The sequence below is a fragment of the Periophthalmus magnuspinnatus genome, chromosome 5 (assembly GCF_009829125.3).
Source record: "Periophthalmus magnuspinnatus isolate fPerMag1 chromosome 5, fPerMag1.2.pri, whole genome shotgun sequence".
Classification (NCBI taxonomy): domain Eukaryota; kingdom Metazoa; phylum Chordata; class Actinopteri; order Gobiiformes; family Gobiidae; genus Periophthalmus; species Periophthalmus magnuspinnatus.
Genome location: NC_047130.1, coordinates 25999483 through 26012351, shown reverse-complemented (window position 1 = coordinate 26012351; position 12869 = coordinate 25999483). Strand labels below are relative to the sequence as shown.

Sequence of the window (12869 nt, the reverse complement as noted above, 5' to 3'; positions counted from 1 at the left end):
ACAGTCGTCTTAAAGGGATATGTGCCATAAAACGTCTGTGTAATCCCTCAGTCGTCCAGGTCTGATGCATACCAAAAGCAAAAGGATATCATATTTTGTTATGTTATAATACTCAATAAGAAATCTCATCTTTTACAATAATTTATCTTTTGAAAGGTTTACAGTGTGTTTTATGTGACTTTTCTGTGTTTTTAAACCTATAAAATCATCATAAATTGCCAAATATTCAGGTTTTTCATTTGTTTTTTATTTGTTTGTTGATGTTTTTGTAACTCATAATGAATTCTCACCTGGAACTGGACGTGTTTCCTCAAAATGGGCAGGTTAAATGTACAATATTATGGCTAAACAGTCGTCTTAAAGGGATCTGTACTCAATAACAAACCTCCTCTTTCACCACAGTTTATCTCTTGAATGAATCCTCCTTACGCGTCACGTGATATTTTATGATAGCTAACAAAATTTTCATAGATTTTGTGATTCTATACGAGGGAAATCTGCATTGTCTCTCGTTTTGGCTCGCTTAAACCTGGCTCCACTGCACGAGCTCCCGCCGCCGCGTTTGGACCTGCAGCGACGTGATAAGAGACGGCAAAAAAAAAAAAAAAAACGCTCTCGTGACATTGCGTGTCAGGACGGGACATCCGGGGACACGTTCAAAGCAGCAGATCGTATTAGAGCGCGGATTTCTGCGGGTAAGTCGACCGGGGGACGGCGGCGAGACCCACGACGTCGCCTCGGAGATGGGGTCACGGCTGATAATTGGGCGTGGGACTGGATGACTTCGGTAATGAGATTAATGATGTTGTATAGGTGTTGTTTCAGCGAGGAGAGGATTACGCACGGACGGCCCTTCTAAGGTGAAGGAGAGGACAATTACTCTGCCGCGAATGCTGTTCCACAACTCATTCCCAACTGTGGAAGAAAGAAGCAATTTACTCAAAATCTTAGCGACGGACATTAAGGACGTCAAAGCCAATTGATATCAACCTGAGTGAACGGATCGCGCAGCCATCAGCCGTCGCGAGGTGAATTTAAATATGTGTTTTGTGCTTAATAATGAGGATGTGTGTGTTCTTGGGGCGGCGCTAGTCAACACGTTCTCCGTCTGTACAAAACATATTAACTTTGAGCGTCTTCTCCTCGCCGCACAGCCCTGGGTAAACACGTACGCTACACATCTCCAGTCCTCTGTTCCTGATCATATTATATAGATTTATTTAGATTTGTGTTAAATTGAGACCTGTGACACGCAATCCGAGGCTGCGAACTTGGTAAATCAGTCGTCTGCTCGTGTAAAGCGGATATATAAACGGTCAAAATGAGCTTTCTCTGCAGGGAGGGACTCTGGGTAGAGCCACTGTTCCTCCACGTTGAGGGGAGTCGGCTGAAACGGCGCGAGAATTTGCCTCCTGGACGACGCCCCGGGAGGTGTTTCCGGGACGATCCGGGACGCGCTGAAGGGGCGGTGTCTCTCGACTGTCCGGGAAAAGGCTCAGGATCCACCCAGAAGAGTTGGAGGAAGTGTGTGTGGGAAAAGAAGTCAGTCTGGGCATCTATATCTATGACCCAGACCCGGAAAAGCGGGAAAAAAAGGATGGACAGATGGATGGATGTGTCGTCCTCTGCTCAAGAAACATATTATCTAACTCAGGGGTGTCAAATTCAAAATGGTTCGTCTCAAATTTGCAAAGATATAAAAAAATATGTCTGTGTAACTGCGTGACTCCTGATAAACTGACATTTTAAGACGTACATTTTAAATTTACCTTGACGCGGGGCCACATAAAATGACACGGCGGACCGCATTTGGCCACCGGGCCTTGAGTTTGACACTTGTGATCTAACTCTACGCAGAAATACTCAAACCTGGAATCTTTCTTCGTATAAGGAGTGTTGTCCATTTACCACCTGCCTCCAAAACGCTCGAATCTTCTTTGAGGTGGTGTTTTTTAGTCTAATTCAGATGGAGTCACTGTGATCCTAAGGTGGACTCAACAAAACACAGAATGAATCTAGAGCCAATTAGGTTTTTTTTCCCTCTGGTTATTTCAGTGTAAAGGCCAAAAATATTCAACAGGCTAAAAGAACAATGACGTTTCTGAAGACGCTACGTTTCCAAATCGTCTTCTCCTCATAAAAAACGTGGTTGCGCCCGGTGGTACAGTCGCGCGTTGAGTTGTTCATGGACAGAAATGGTTAGTGGCACTTTAAATGAACATAAAACAGTGAAGTATTTTGTTAACAGTCAGCGGTTACAGCTCCCTGGAGGATTGGAGCGTGCATACATTAACGACAGAGCCAGAGGAAGAGCGCGCTGGGATTTGTCCTCTCTATTGTTTTATAAATAGGCACCAAATCACAGTTGCAGTCACACACAGACAAACATTCCTTTATTGTGTATTAATGGACAGTTTGCACATGTATGATCATCAGCAACATGGACAATTCATCAACTGTAAGAAAAGCTTCCAGAGTTGCGTCTGAAAAACAAATGGGCATAAATAAATAAAATGTGAATTCTTTTCCTTCTTCTGCAGTGACTGAATTTGCTGTGTACATTATAAATCATCTAGCAAAAACACACCCTAAGTTTATAAAAATGATCTTTTTCGTTAAAGTCCAGTGTCTTTAAAAGCATCTTGAAGAATCCATTGTGAATCGTCTATTTTACATTGTCCAGAAGAAAAAGGTTCTTCTTTGAATACAGTCATTCAGACGAGTGCAGTGCAGAAGACATTCTCTGGACGATATAAAAAGTTTCCAGTTTCTGTCCACACTAATACATGCCTCCACATAAAAAAAAAAACATGGGGAAAAGAGCAGATTTTATGAAGGTGGTCCACTGCCCAAGAACAAAAACACTAATCTGATGCATCGGTGTGGACGTAGCTGTAGATTTACGTGTTAGATAAACATTCACTCTAAAATTTCATCAATGAGCCCATCAGTGAATCACACGACTTTGTAAAGAACAGCAGATTGTGCAGTTTGTGTAGGTTATTGGCACCAAATACTACAGAAATGTGCAGACTCTGTTTATGAATCATCGCTTTTCTGGAGTGCGGTCGGTTTTCGGTGAAGCTCCTTTAGTGAAAATCATGTAACAGGCATCAAAAATAGTTCTAGATGAATGACAAGGCTCTGCTTTAGCTAGAATATTTAAAAAAAAAACAACATTTGGCAATAATATACCCTGTTTAGACACAGTGCATATTGCATATAGTCTCTGGAAATGAAACAATGGTAAGACTTTAAAATATTATTCATCATCGTTTGGAGAAAAAAATAGGTTTTAGTTTTTTTTGTCATTATTCTACATACGTGTCTTCACTTGTGCTTTTGAATCGAGTCGTTTAGCTGCTTTTTCCACCTGTGGCTTTAGCTTTGTCAGTCAGCAGTGTCAGGGAAAGGTAAATAAAAACAAATAATTGCACAGATCGGTCAAGAAGAACATTAAATTGAATTGCAAGAGAAAACTAGGTGCCATCTTGAGAACTATAAAGCTTTTTTTTCAAAGGACAAACAGCAAAAATAGTTAACAAAGTTACTCAAATGTAGCTGCACTCGTTTTCCAGATATTACACAAAAAATCTGTTCAGAGATGATAGTCTGTGTATGTTTTTAAAGATATGTACTGTATACGGAAACATTATCGTCCCTATTTGTCGCAGTCCCTTTTAAAAACCAACTTTAAACATGACATTTTGCTGATTATTCCTTTGACATTACCTTTTGTTATATATTTTTACCTCAAACGAGCACCGTGTCCTTATCATATAGTTCCTAAATACACATTAAAGTACAATTTCATCTGTTTGAGCTGGAGCTGGAGGAGTAAATATAAGCCAAAGACACTGGAGACACACTTCCCTTCGCTCTGCAGACAGACAGGAGCTTACTATAGAATAAAGTGCACCGTTCATTGAGTCCGTGTAGCGGTTGTGCGTTCAAAACTCGGGGCAGAGGGCTCCTGGGCTCCGCCGGGGTCGTCCATCACATGCGGACGCTGCAGAGGTGCGCCTGTTGTTGATATTAATAGCCCGGGGTGAACAAGGTCTCCTCCTCCGCCGACGACTTGTGTGAGCCCGATCTCGCTCTCCCCTTTTCGCTTTTTTTTTTACAATATCCTTCACCAGCTCGAATAAACTGTCCCGCGTTCACACCTCTGCGCCCCGTAGCTGTACGTACTCTGCATCGTAGTGTATTCTCTCGTACAATAAACAGAACATCTTTGTGGTTTTAAGGCAGTCCCTCCTGTTTTAAAAAAAAGACATGATGCACCAAAAAGGAAATAATAAAGAATGTTGTCCATAAGACGTCTTCTCTCTCTGTCGTTGAAACAGGTGAACTCTTAAAAGTCTTGACTGGTTCTTTTCCCGTCGGTTGGAGCCTCTGTTTGGAGTATTGGAGTATCTTTGAGTATCTTTGAGTATCTTTGAGTATCTTTGAGTGTCGTCAGTCCCCAGGTGTGGGTCTGCTGTGCTCTGCAGTTATACGTGCACAGAGGGGACGCTCTTGTTGAGGACCTGAGCTCTCATCAGCTGCACACTGCTCATGATCTTCTTCTGGTGTCCCATCAGAGTCACACCCAGACGCTGGATGTCCCTGCAGTAAACACACACATACATACAAATATACACACAGACACACACACACATATACACACACACAGACAAACAGAGGTTTGATTCAGTTCGGGGGTGTAATTGTTCATAGTGATACTTTGTTTACATATAGTCTTATCCCTGTGTTGTGTGTGTGTGCCTGTGTGTGTGTGTGTGTCTGTGTCTGTGGGGGTGTGTCTGGGTGTGTGGGGGTGTGGGTGTGTGTGTGTGTGTGTGTGTCATTACAGGCCAATTCAGTAAGTAACTTTCTTGCATTAACATGTATTTTCTGCCTCTGTGGACACAGAGAAATTAAAGCTCGAGTATAAAACACTTTCTGTAAAAATGCACCAGATGAAATTGAATTAATTCATTTTGTCTGGATCGAAAACAAGTTATGTATTTTTTTTTAACAGACTTGATAATAATCAGTTATTTGGCTGAACATGAACAACCAATTATCAGACTTTAGTCCATAGAGTTATTTACACAAAAATAAACACACAAATTTAATAGAAAAGGCTGTTGCTATGGTGACTTGAGTTTGATAAATGTGTTATTAAACTCTAAAATGTGTAATTAAACTATAAAATGTGTTATTAAACTATAAAATGTGTTATTAAACTCTAAAACGTGTTACCAAACTCTAAAACGTGTTATCAAACTCTAAAACGTGTTATTAAACTCTAAAACGTGTTATCAAACTCTAAAATGTGTTATCAAACTCTAAAATGTTTTATTAAACTCTAAAACGTGTTATTAAACTCTAAAATGTGTTATTAAACTCTAAAATGTGTAATTAAACTCTTAATTGTGTTATCAAACTCTAAAACGTGTTATCAAACTCTAAAATGTTTTATTAAATTCTAAAATGTGTTATCAAACTCTAAAACGTGTCATTAAACTCTAAAATGTGTCATCAAACTCTAAAACAGGACAGTAACTTCCCACACGCCTCACACTTACCCTTGGTTCATGCTCACGACATGTCCTAAAGTGTGATACCCTCCCGCTGCAAAGTGCTCTTTGTAGCGGCCCATCTTTATCGTGTCCAACCAATCATCTACAGAGTTACAGCTACTGAAGTCAGCGGCCGCCCTCTCCATCAGAGGAGGGCTGTTTAGACTGCGGCTGAGAGACAGATGACCAGACATGGAAGCAGAGGGTGGAAGATGGATAGAAAGACAAACAGTTTAGTCAGAAAACCGGGGAGAAGCCAGTACGCAAGCAGAGAGCAGCAAGACCGGGGAGGAAAAGGGGGGGGCTTGAATCGTGCTAGTAACACAGGCAGAAAATCAATAGCGGTTAAAATGATAGAGAAGAGGTGGTGGCTGCGGGATGGCTGCTTTAGCTCGATTAATGCTGTGAGAAATCCTTAAAAGCCCTGCTGCCCGCGCCCAAAGGTGTTCTTCTGGCAGAACCTCGCCACGCTCCGCTGCCTCACAACCCCCGAGATATCAGAAGAACAATGTAGCCCGCCGTCCCGTACAACCCACCTGCAGGTCCAGCACGGATCAAAGTCGATATCAGAGACACGAGCGCCGATGATTGGAAAATGACGGCTCACTCCAACTTTGAGGCAAACTTACTTAACTTTTATCAAGCTACGCCAAACGAGTTACTGTACAAACGAAGCGAAGCGCCACGCGACGTCCGGGGGGATGTTCTCAGCGTCTTCTCAGCGGGTGGCCATCTTTGATTCGCTCGCATAATCCGTTAACCGCATAAGCTAATATCTGTTTAAATGTTTGCAAACGGTGGGTGCAAATTAAATCAAAAGTCTCCTCAGTTCGGGGGAAACGTGAGAAACGAAAACGCCCACGTCGCTTTGTCTAGAACGTGTGAGTACCGCGCGGACACCCACCTGCAGAGAGTGTCCATGGACTTGAGGTTCTCCGGGTTGCGGATTAGCTTGTCGAGAACGGTGACTATCTGGCAGAAGCGCGGCCTCTCGTTGCGATCCTTCTGCCAGCAGTCCAGCATGAGCGTGTGCAGAGCGGCGGGGCAGCCCATGGGAGCGGGCAGCCTGTAGCCCTCCTCCACGGATTTGATCACCTACGAGGTCAAATCGTAAAACAGGAAATTAGATCTTTTTTTTTAAACATTTGACCACAGCCCGGCGTTTCCACTTACATCTCTGTTGGTGAGGTTCCAATATGGCCGCTCTCCGTATGACATCACCTCCCACATGACCACGCCGTAGCTCCACACGTCGCTAGAAGACGAGAACTTCCTGTACGTTATGGCCTCTGGGGCGGTCCAGCGGATTGGGATTTTTCCTCCCTGAAGGATTAAAAAAAAAAGGATATAAACTACGTACAAACAAAAACACGGTGATAATCCAATCCACTTTATTTATACAGAACATTTCACAAACAAACGCAATTTTCAAAGCGCTACACAAAAACATTATAAATAAAAACAACTAATTAAGTAAATCAACATCAAATAGCAAAAATAAAATAATAAATATGTGTATAAAAGCAATAAAACAATAAAATCAATAGGAACAAATCAATAAAAGAGACGAGACTTAAAACAATCCACATTGGTTTTGACGTGAGGAGGCAGAACATTCCAGAAAAGCCACAGAAAAGGCTCCGTCTCCTCTGGTTTTAAGTCTCGTCTTAGGCCCCACGAGCTGGAGCTGGGCCTCGGACCTCGGAGTATAAATTTGGATGAGGTCCGAGATGTAACGTGGGGCCAGTCCACTCAAAGCTTTAAAAACAAACAATAAAACCTTAAAATCAATTCTAAAATGAACAGGGAGCCAGTGCAAAGACGCAAGAATTGGAGCGATGTGTTCACGTTTTTGATTTCCTGTTAAAATATGGTCAAAATAGTCAATGGTTAACACAGGATTTTCACCACAAACATCTACCAAAGCAGCTCTGATTCATGTTTCTATCGAATCCTATCCCTCGCGTGATTGAAACACAAATACACGTCCTTTTCCAGCGTTAAAACAGACGACCGTACATGTATTACTTTATTAAATAACTCCCATTGAAGTGTAATTATTAACTCCCTATCGCTACATTTCACAATCTTAACTCAAGCTTTGAACCTGCTCGTGTAATAATCTTTCTTCTATAATTTGACAGTTGAGCTTAGAGTCAGAGGAACAGACAGATGCGTCATACACTGATTTCCACAGAGTGCGTGAAGCTGATACCATCGCACAATGAAAGGAGCTGTTTTGTGCGCTGACTTCTCCCTCCATCCCAATAGACTGCAGTTTTAATATAGGCCTATATTTACCCACACCTTCCATCTCGCTCCTATACCGCTCTGATTGGATTTGTATTGCTTCGCTGTAGCTGCATTTAACTTTTATGTCTGGCTCGCAGCTGCTGATGTTCAGGACTGAATAAAGCAAACAAAACAATCATTTTCTTGGGATTGCATTTTGTTCTGCAAATGTTGCATTTGATACTGTAGGTTTTTTGTTGTTTTTTTTTTTACTGTTAACAGCCCTCGGAATGTTTGTAATGCTGCGTTTTCTTTATGTCATCACAGCTGTTGTATAAACCTAATGCCGCCCTGCTCATTTTCACTTCTCACTGCTGCTGCTGCTGCTGATCTACACTTCTGTTGTGATTAGCATTTCCGGTTAAGCAAGAATTAGATTGATTTTAATGGAGAATTAGAGACAAGTCTGTTTAATATGAGGTAGGTTGATTTAAAATTGTCCCTCTCTATATCGCGGTTCACCTTTCGTGGTCTCGCTGTTGTTTAGTGCAATTTTTCATACTTTTTTACATCGTATGAGCGTGCGTTGTGTTCTGCGTCCTGATTGGCTAACGGACTATAGATCATTGTCGATAAATCTCCTCCGTGTCTCAGTACAGTACAGAATACGCACCTACGAAGGTTTGAACTTTGAGAGAGATTAAACAAGAGAGAAATGTGAGAAAATGTTAACGCCTGTGTGAGAAAAGTGTATAAAGTGTGACGGCGAAGCCGTTTCGCCGCTTCTTCAGTTCTGGTCAGATCACTGCTGGACACTGCCTTATATCTGTCTGGAGGAGGCGCTAACGACACTGAAACTGTAAACAGCTGTTGTCCCCAGTTTCAGCTGGAACTACTCTATTCAGCCTTTAACGACCCTGCTATTGTTCTCTTTGTTTGGGTCTGAGGATGGAGTTATACATGGAGGAGAGATGATGCTTTCCGTACATTATACTCTTAATCATGATGCTCCCTGTACATTATACTCTTAATCACGATGCTCCCGGTACATTATACTCTTAATCATGATGCTTTCCATACATTATACTCTTAATCATGATGCTTTCCGTACATTATACTCTTAATCATGATGCTCTCTGTACATTATACTCTTAATCATGATCCTTTCCGTACATTATACTCTTAATCATGATGCTTTCCGTACATTATACTCTAAATCATGATGCTCTCCGTACATTATACTCTTAATCATGATGCTTTCCGTATGTTATACTCTTCATACATTATACTCTTAATCGCGATGCTCCCCGTACATTATACTCTTAATCATGATGCTTTCCGTACATTATACTCTTAATCATGATGCTCTCTGTACATTATACTCTTAATCATGATGCTCCCCGTACATTATACTCTTAATCACGATGCTCTCTGTACATTATACTCTTAATACTATTGTTCTCTTTGTTTGGGGCTGAGGATGGAGTTATAGATGGAGGAGAGATGATGTCTAAGGCCTCCACTCCTGTTTAAGGAAGGATTCTCTTTCCTCACAAAAATATCTTCTTTAACTCTCCTCTCAAACCATTTCTTTTCTCTGGCTCAGATCTGAACTTCTCTCTCTTCTTCTTTCGTGGTTAGTGTCTTTGAGGTGAAGATGAACAGCAGACTGTGGTCCTGAGCTGCTCTCTCGACGGTGTTGGTACATTGTTGTTAGAGTAGACCACATTACTTTATTTTTTACAATTATTACATACCTCGAGCCATAAACAAAGCTGATACCTCACGGATTTCACCTATTGCGAGTTATTTTTAGAACATAACCCACGCGATAAACCAAGGATCACTCTAAATAAAACGTTTAATGTTCATTTACACCGACACGTCACCATTTCACCCATTCGCCACGTGCTTTTTACAGCTTTGAAATCTGTAGAGAAATGATTTGACGTTAAGATCGACGTCTCTATGCAAAAATCACACAGCTGGACGGACGGGGAAATACAACGGCAACTTCCTGAATAACGTGGATTAGTAAAAGACTTCATAAAGATTCAAATATACAAGACATTTGAACATATTTCCCTTGAATAGTACAGGTGGAGCTGGTCTGATACGGTTTGAAATGCTCTCAGTAAAAACAAATTAAGGAAGAAGGACGCACTAGAGAATAATCATTACAAATTATAATATGCAAAATGTAATCTGAGGTTTACTTTACCAATATAATCATACGCATAAATTAGCAGAAGCTTGGAGTTGATTATCGTAGCACAGCTCTCCTGTACCCTTCGGTGGAAAGACGCCGTTGGTGAGTGTGAGTGCGTGTGTGAATTTTGCTTGCCTCGACATGGAAACTCACACTGGTGGTATAGGCCGCGTCGGGGTCGTCCTCCAGCACCCGGGAAAGGCCGAAGTCGGACACTTTACACACCAGGTTGCTGTTGACCAGGATGTTCCGCGCCGCCAAGTCTCTGTGGATGTAGCCCAGGTCGGAGAGGTAGGTCATGCCCGCCGCGATGCCCCGCAGGAGGCCCACCAACTGGATCACCGTGAACTGTCCGTCATGTCGCTGGTGGAGGAGAGAATATGCTTCAGAAGATTTGTTGAAGACAGAGCAGGCAGCGTGCGATAAGAAAGGAGATTTTAATGTAGATATGGAGCAATGGGAAGATAAGAAAAATAGATTTGATAGAAGGTAATAATCACAGTATAGGACACTAGATGAGCTGCAAAATGGACCACGTCTCAGAATGTTAAAGGTTGTATATTTTGAAGATTATTACTATTCCAAGTCATTGTAAAGGATCAAATGAACAGAATTTTTGGTGCAACTTCAAAATAAAACCACTTTAATTAGCCTTGAATTCATCATGAACTTTTTTTTTTACGTTTCAGGTTTAATTACGACTTAAATAAGGAGTTAGGGCATATGAATCTAAATTATACTATTACTATGTTCATTTGTTGTTCATTATAAATAAAGCAAAACAATATCTTAATCATGATGCTCTCTGTACATTATACTCTTAATCATGATGCTCCCTGCACATTATACTCTTAATCATGATGCTCTCTGTACATTATACTCTTAATCATGATGCTCTCTGTACATTATACTCTTAATCATGATGCTCCCTGTACATTATACTCTTAATCATGATGCTCCCTGCACATTATACTCTTAATCATGATTCTCTCTGTACATTATACTTTTAATCATGATGCTCTCTGTACATTATACACTTAATCATGATGCTTTCCGTACATTATATTATTATTATTATTTCACGTATTGTGTTGAAATACGTGTCTGTGTGTGTGTTTGTGTGTGTATTTATATGTGTATAGGTTTTTGTTTGTTTTTTTATCTCTTTTCCCCTTTTCTCTTTTTTTTCCCTTCCTGAACAAAAAAGCATTTGATTTGTGTCCTGATGAGAGGGGAGGGACTTGACAAGTTTTCTTCTTCCCACTCCTTTTCCAGCTTGTATAAGAACAGTGTGTGAGATGTGCTTTAGGTGTATCTGTGCTCGAAATACATAAATAAATAAATAGATAAATAAATAAATACATAAATAAATTTGTATAAACACAGTGTACATTCATTGTGACAGGATTTGATACATAAATGAGTGGCGTGGGCGACATTGTGACTTATTTTACCCTGAGGAAAGAGTCCAGCGAGCCGTTCTCCATGTACTCTGTGATGATCATTACGGGTTTACCTTCAAACACACAGAAACGTTGATATAATCACAGTTCACTCCACACAAAGCACACTGTGGCCTGAGAGCACAGCTGGGTTATTGCATTTCAGAATCATACACTATATTGCATCAGTACTGCATTTGGAAATAACAGTGCAATCACATTAAATTGTATAAAATGTTCTTCTTGCAAGTCTGTTTTTGTCATGGAACCTGATGTGGATGTAGATAACTTTATTAACCCTGCAGTAACTCGTTTAGGTTCAAGCCATTTCAAAATAAACAACATTCCAATATTATGCAAAATGGACTCTCGTGCGTTAAGCCGTGTTATAAAGCCGTTACCTCGTCAAAAACAGACCTGGAGTTGTGTTTTCTTTCATTCACGCACGTTTTATTGTGTCTGTTTACATTTCCAAAGCTCAAAATGCTCTGTTCCACCTTGTGACGTCATTGAGTGGTAGTTTGTTAACAGCTCCGTTTACCTTTAGTTCAGTAGTAGATTAGCCAATTCCACGGCTGAAATTATCCAAATGATTCTAGTGAAGGTGAATCAAGTTAAAGAAAACAACAGACAGGCGGATGGTGATCAACATAGAGCCACTGAAAAGATGCAAACTTATATATTTAAATTAATGTTTTTTTTATTTTTTTTATTTTACTACTGTTATTTATTATATTTTTTATTGCATATTCTGTGCAGTTTGTGTTTTGTTTTCTGGTCAACTTCTGTGTCCGTATTATAGCTTTCCATTAATATTATCACTTATTATCCTTATATTACGATTATTTATTTATGTATTTATGTATTTATTATTATTATGATGATGATGATGATGATGATGATGATGATGATGATTATTATTATTTTATTTTATTTTATTATTTATATTTTTTATGTATTTTACTTTATGTATTTTTTTATTTATATATGTATGTTTTTTTCTGTTTCTGTGCTTACCCAGTGTCCATCTGTGTGGGAGGGGTGGCAGGGCTGTAAAATGTTAAAATACAATAAAAAAAAATATTAATAATAAAAAAACAAAAAAACAAAAAAAAAACAACAATCCTGTATTATCACATGATGACATCACAAGGTGGAACAGAGTGTTTTCAGTTTGAGAGAAGAACTCAGCCTAAATCTGCAGAGTTTGTGTGTTAAACGTGTGTGAATGAAACAAAACACAACTCCAGGTCTGTTTGTTTGTGATGAGGGAATAACATTATAACATGGATCATAAACAGAGCAACACGGGCCCTTTAAACACACACACACATACCCCCCCCACACACACACACACCCCCACACCCACACACACCAAGACAAACCCACAGGAGCCTGGGCCTGGGACACACAGGCTCC

At 40.3% G+C, this 12869-nt stretch overlaps 1 protein-coding gene across 1 annotated transcript in view; it reads right to left on the bottom strand.

The window, feature by feature from the left end:
* Positions 1-2417: 2417 nt before the first annotated feature.
* epha8 (eph receptor A8) overlaps positions 2418-12869 on the bottom strand; it is a 49120-nt gene continuing 38668 nt past the window's right edge. The window contains exons 14-19 of the mRNA XM_055221740.1: positions 11463-11524; positions 10162-10371; positions 6741-6890; positions 6472-6662; positions 5574-5738; positions 2418-4608 (exon numbers count right to left, since the gene is read on the bottom strand). Of these exons, the coding sequence (XP_055077715.1) occupies positions 4494-4608; positions 5574-5738; positions 6472-6662; positions 6741-6890; positions 10162-10371; positions 11463-11524 (893 nt within the window). The 3' untranslated portion in view covers positions 2418-4493. The remainder of the gene's footprint in view (positions 4609-5573; positions 5739-6471; positions 6663-6740; positions 6891-10161; positions 10372-11462; positions 11525-12869) is intronic.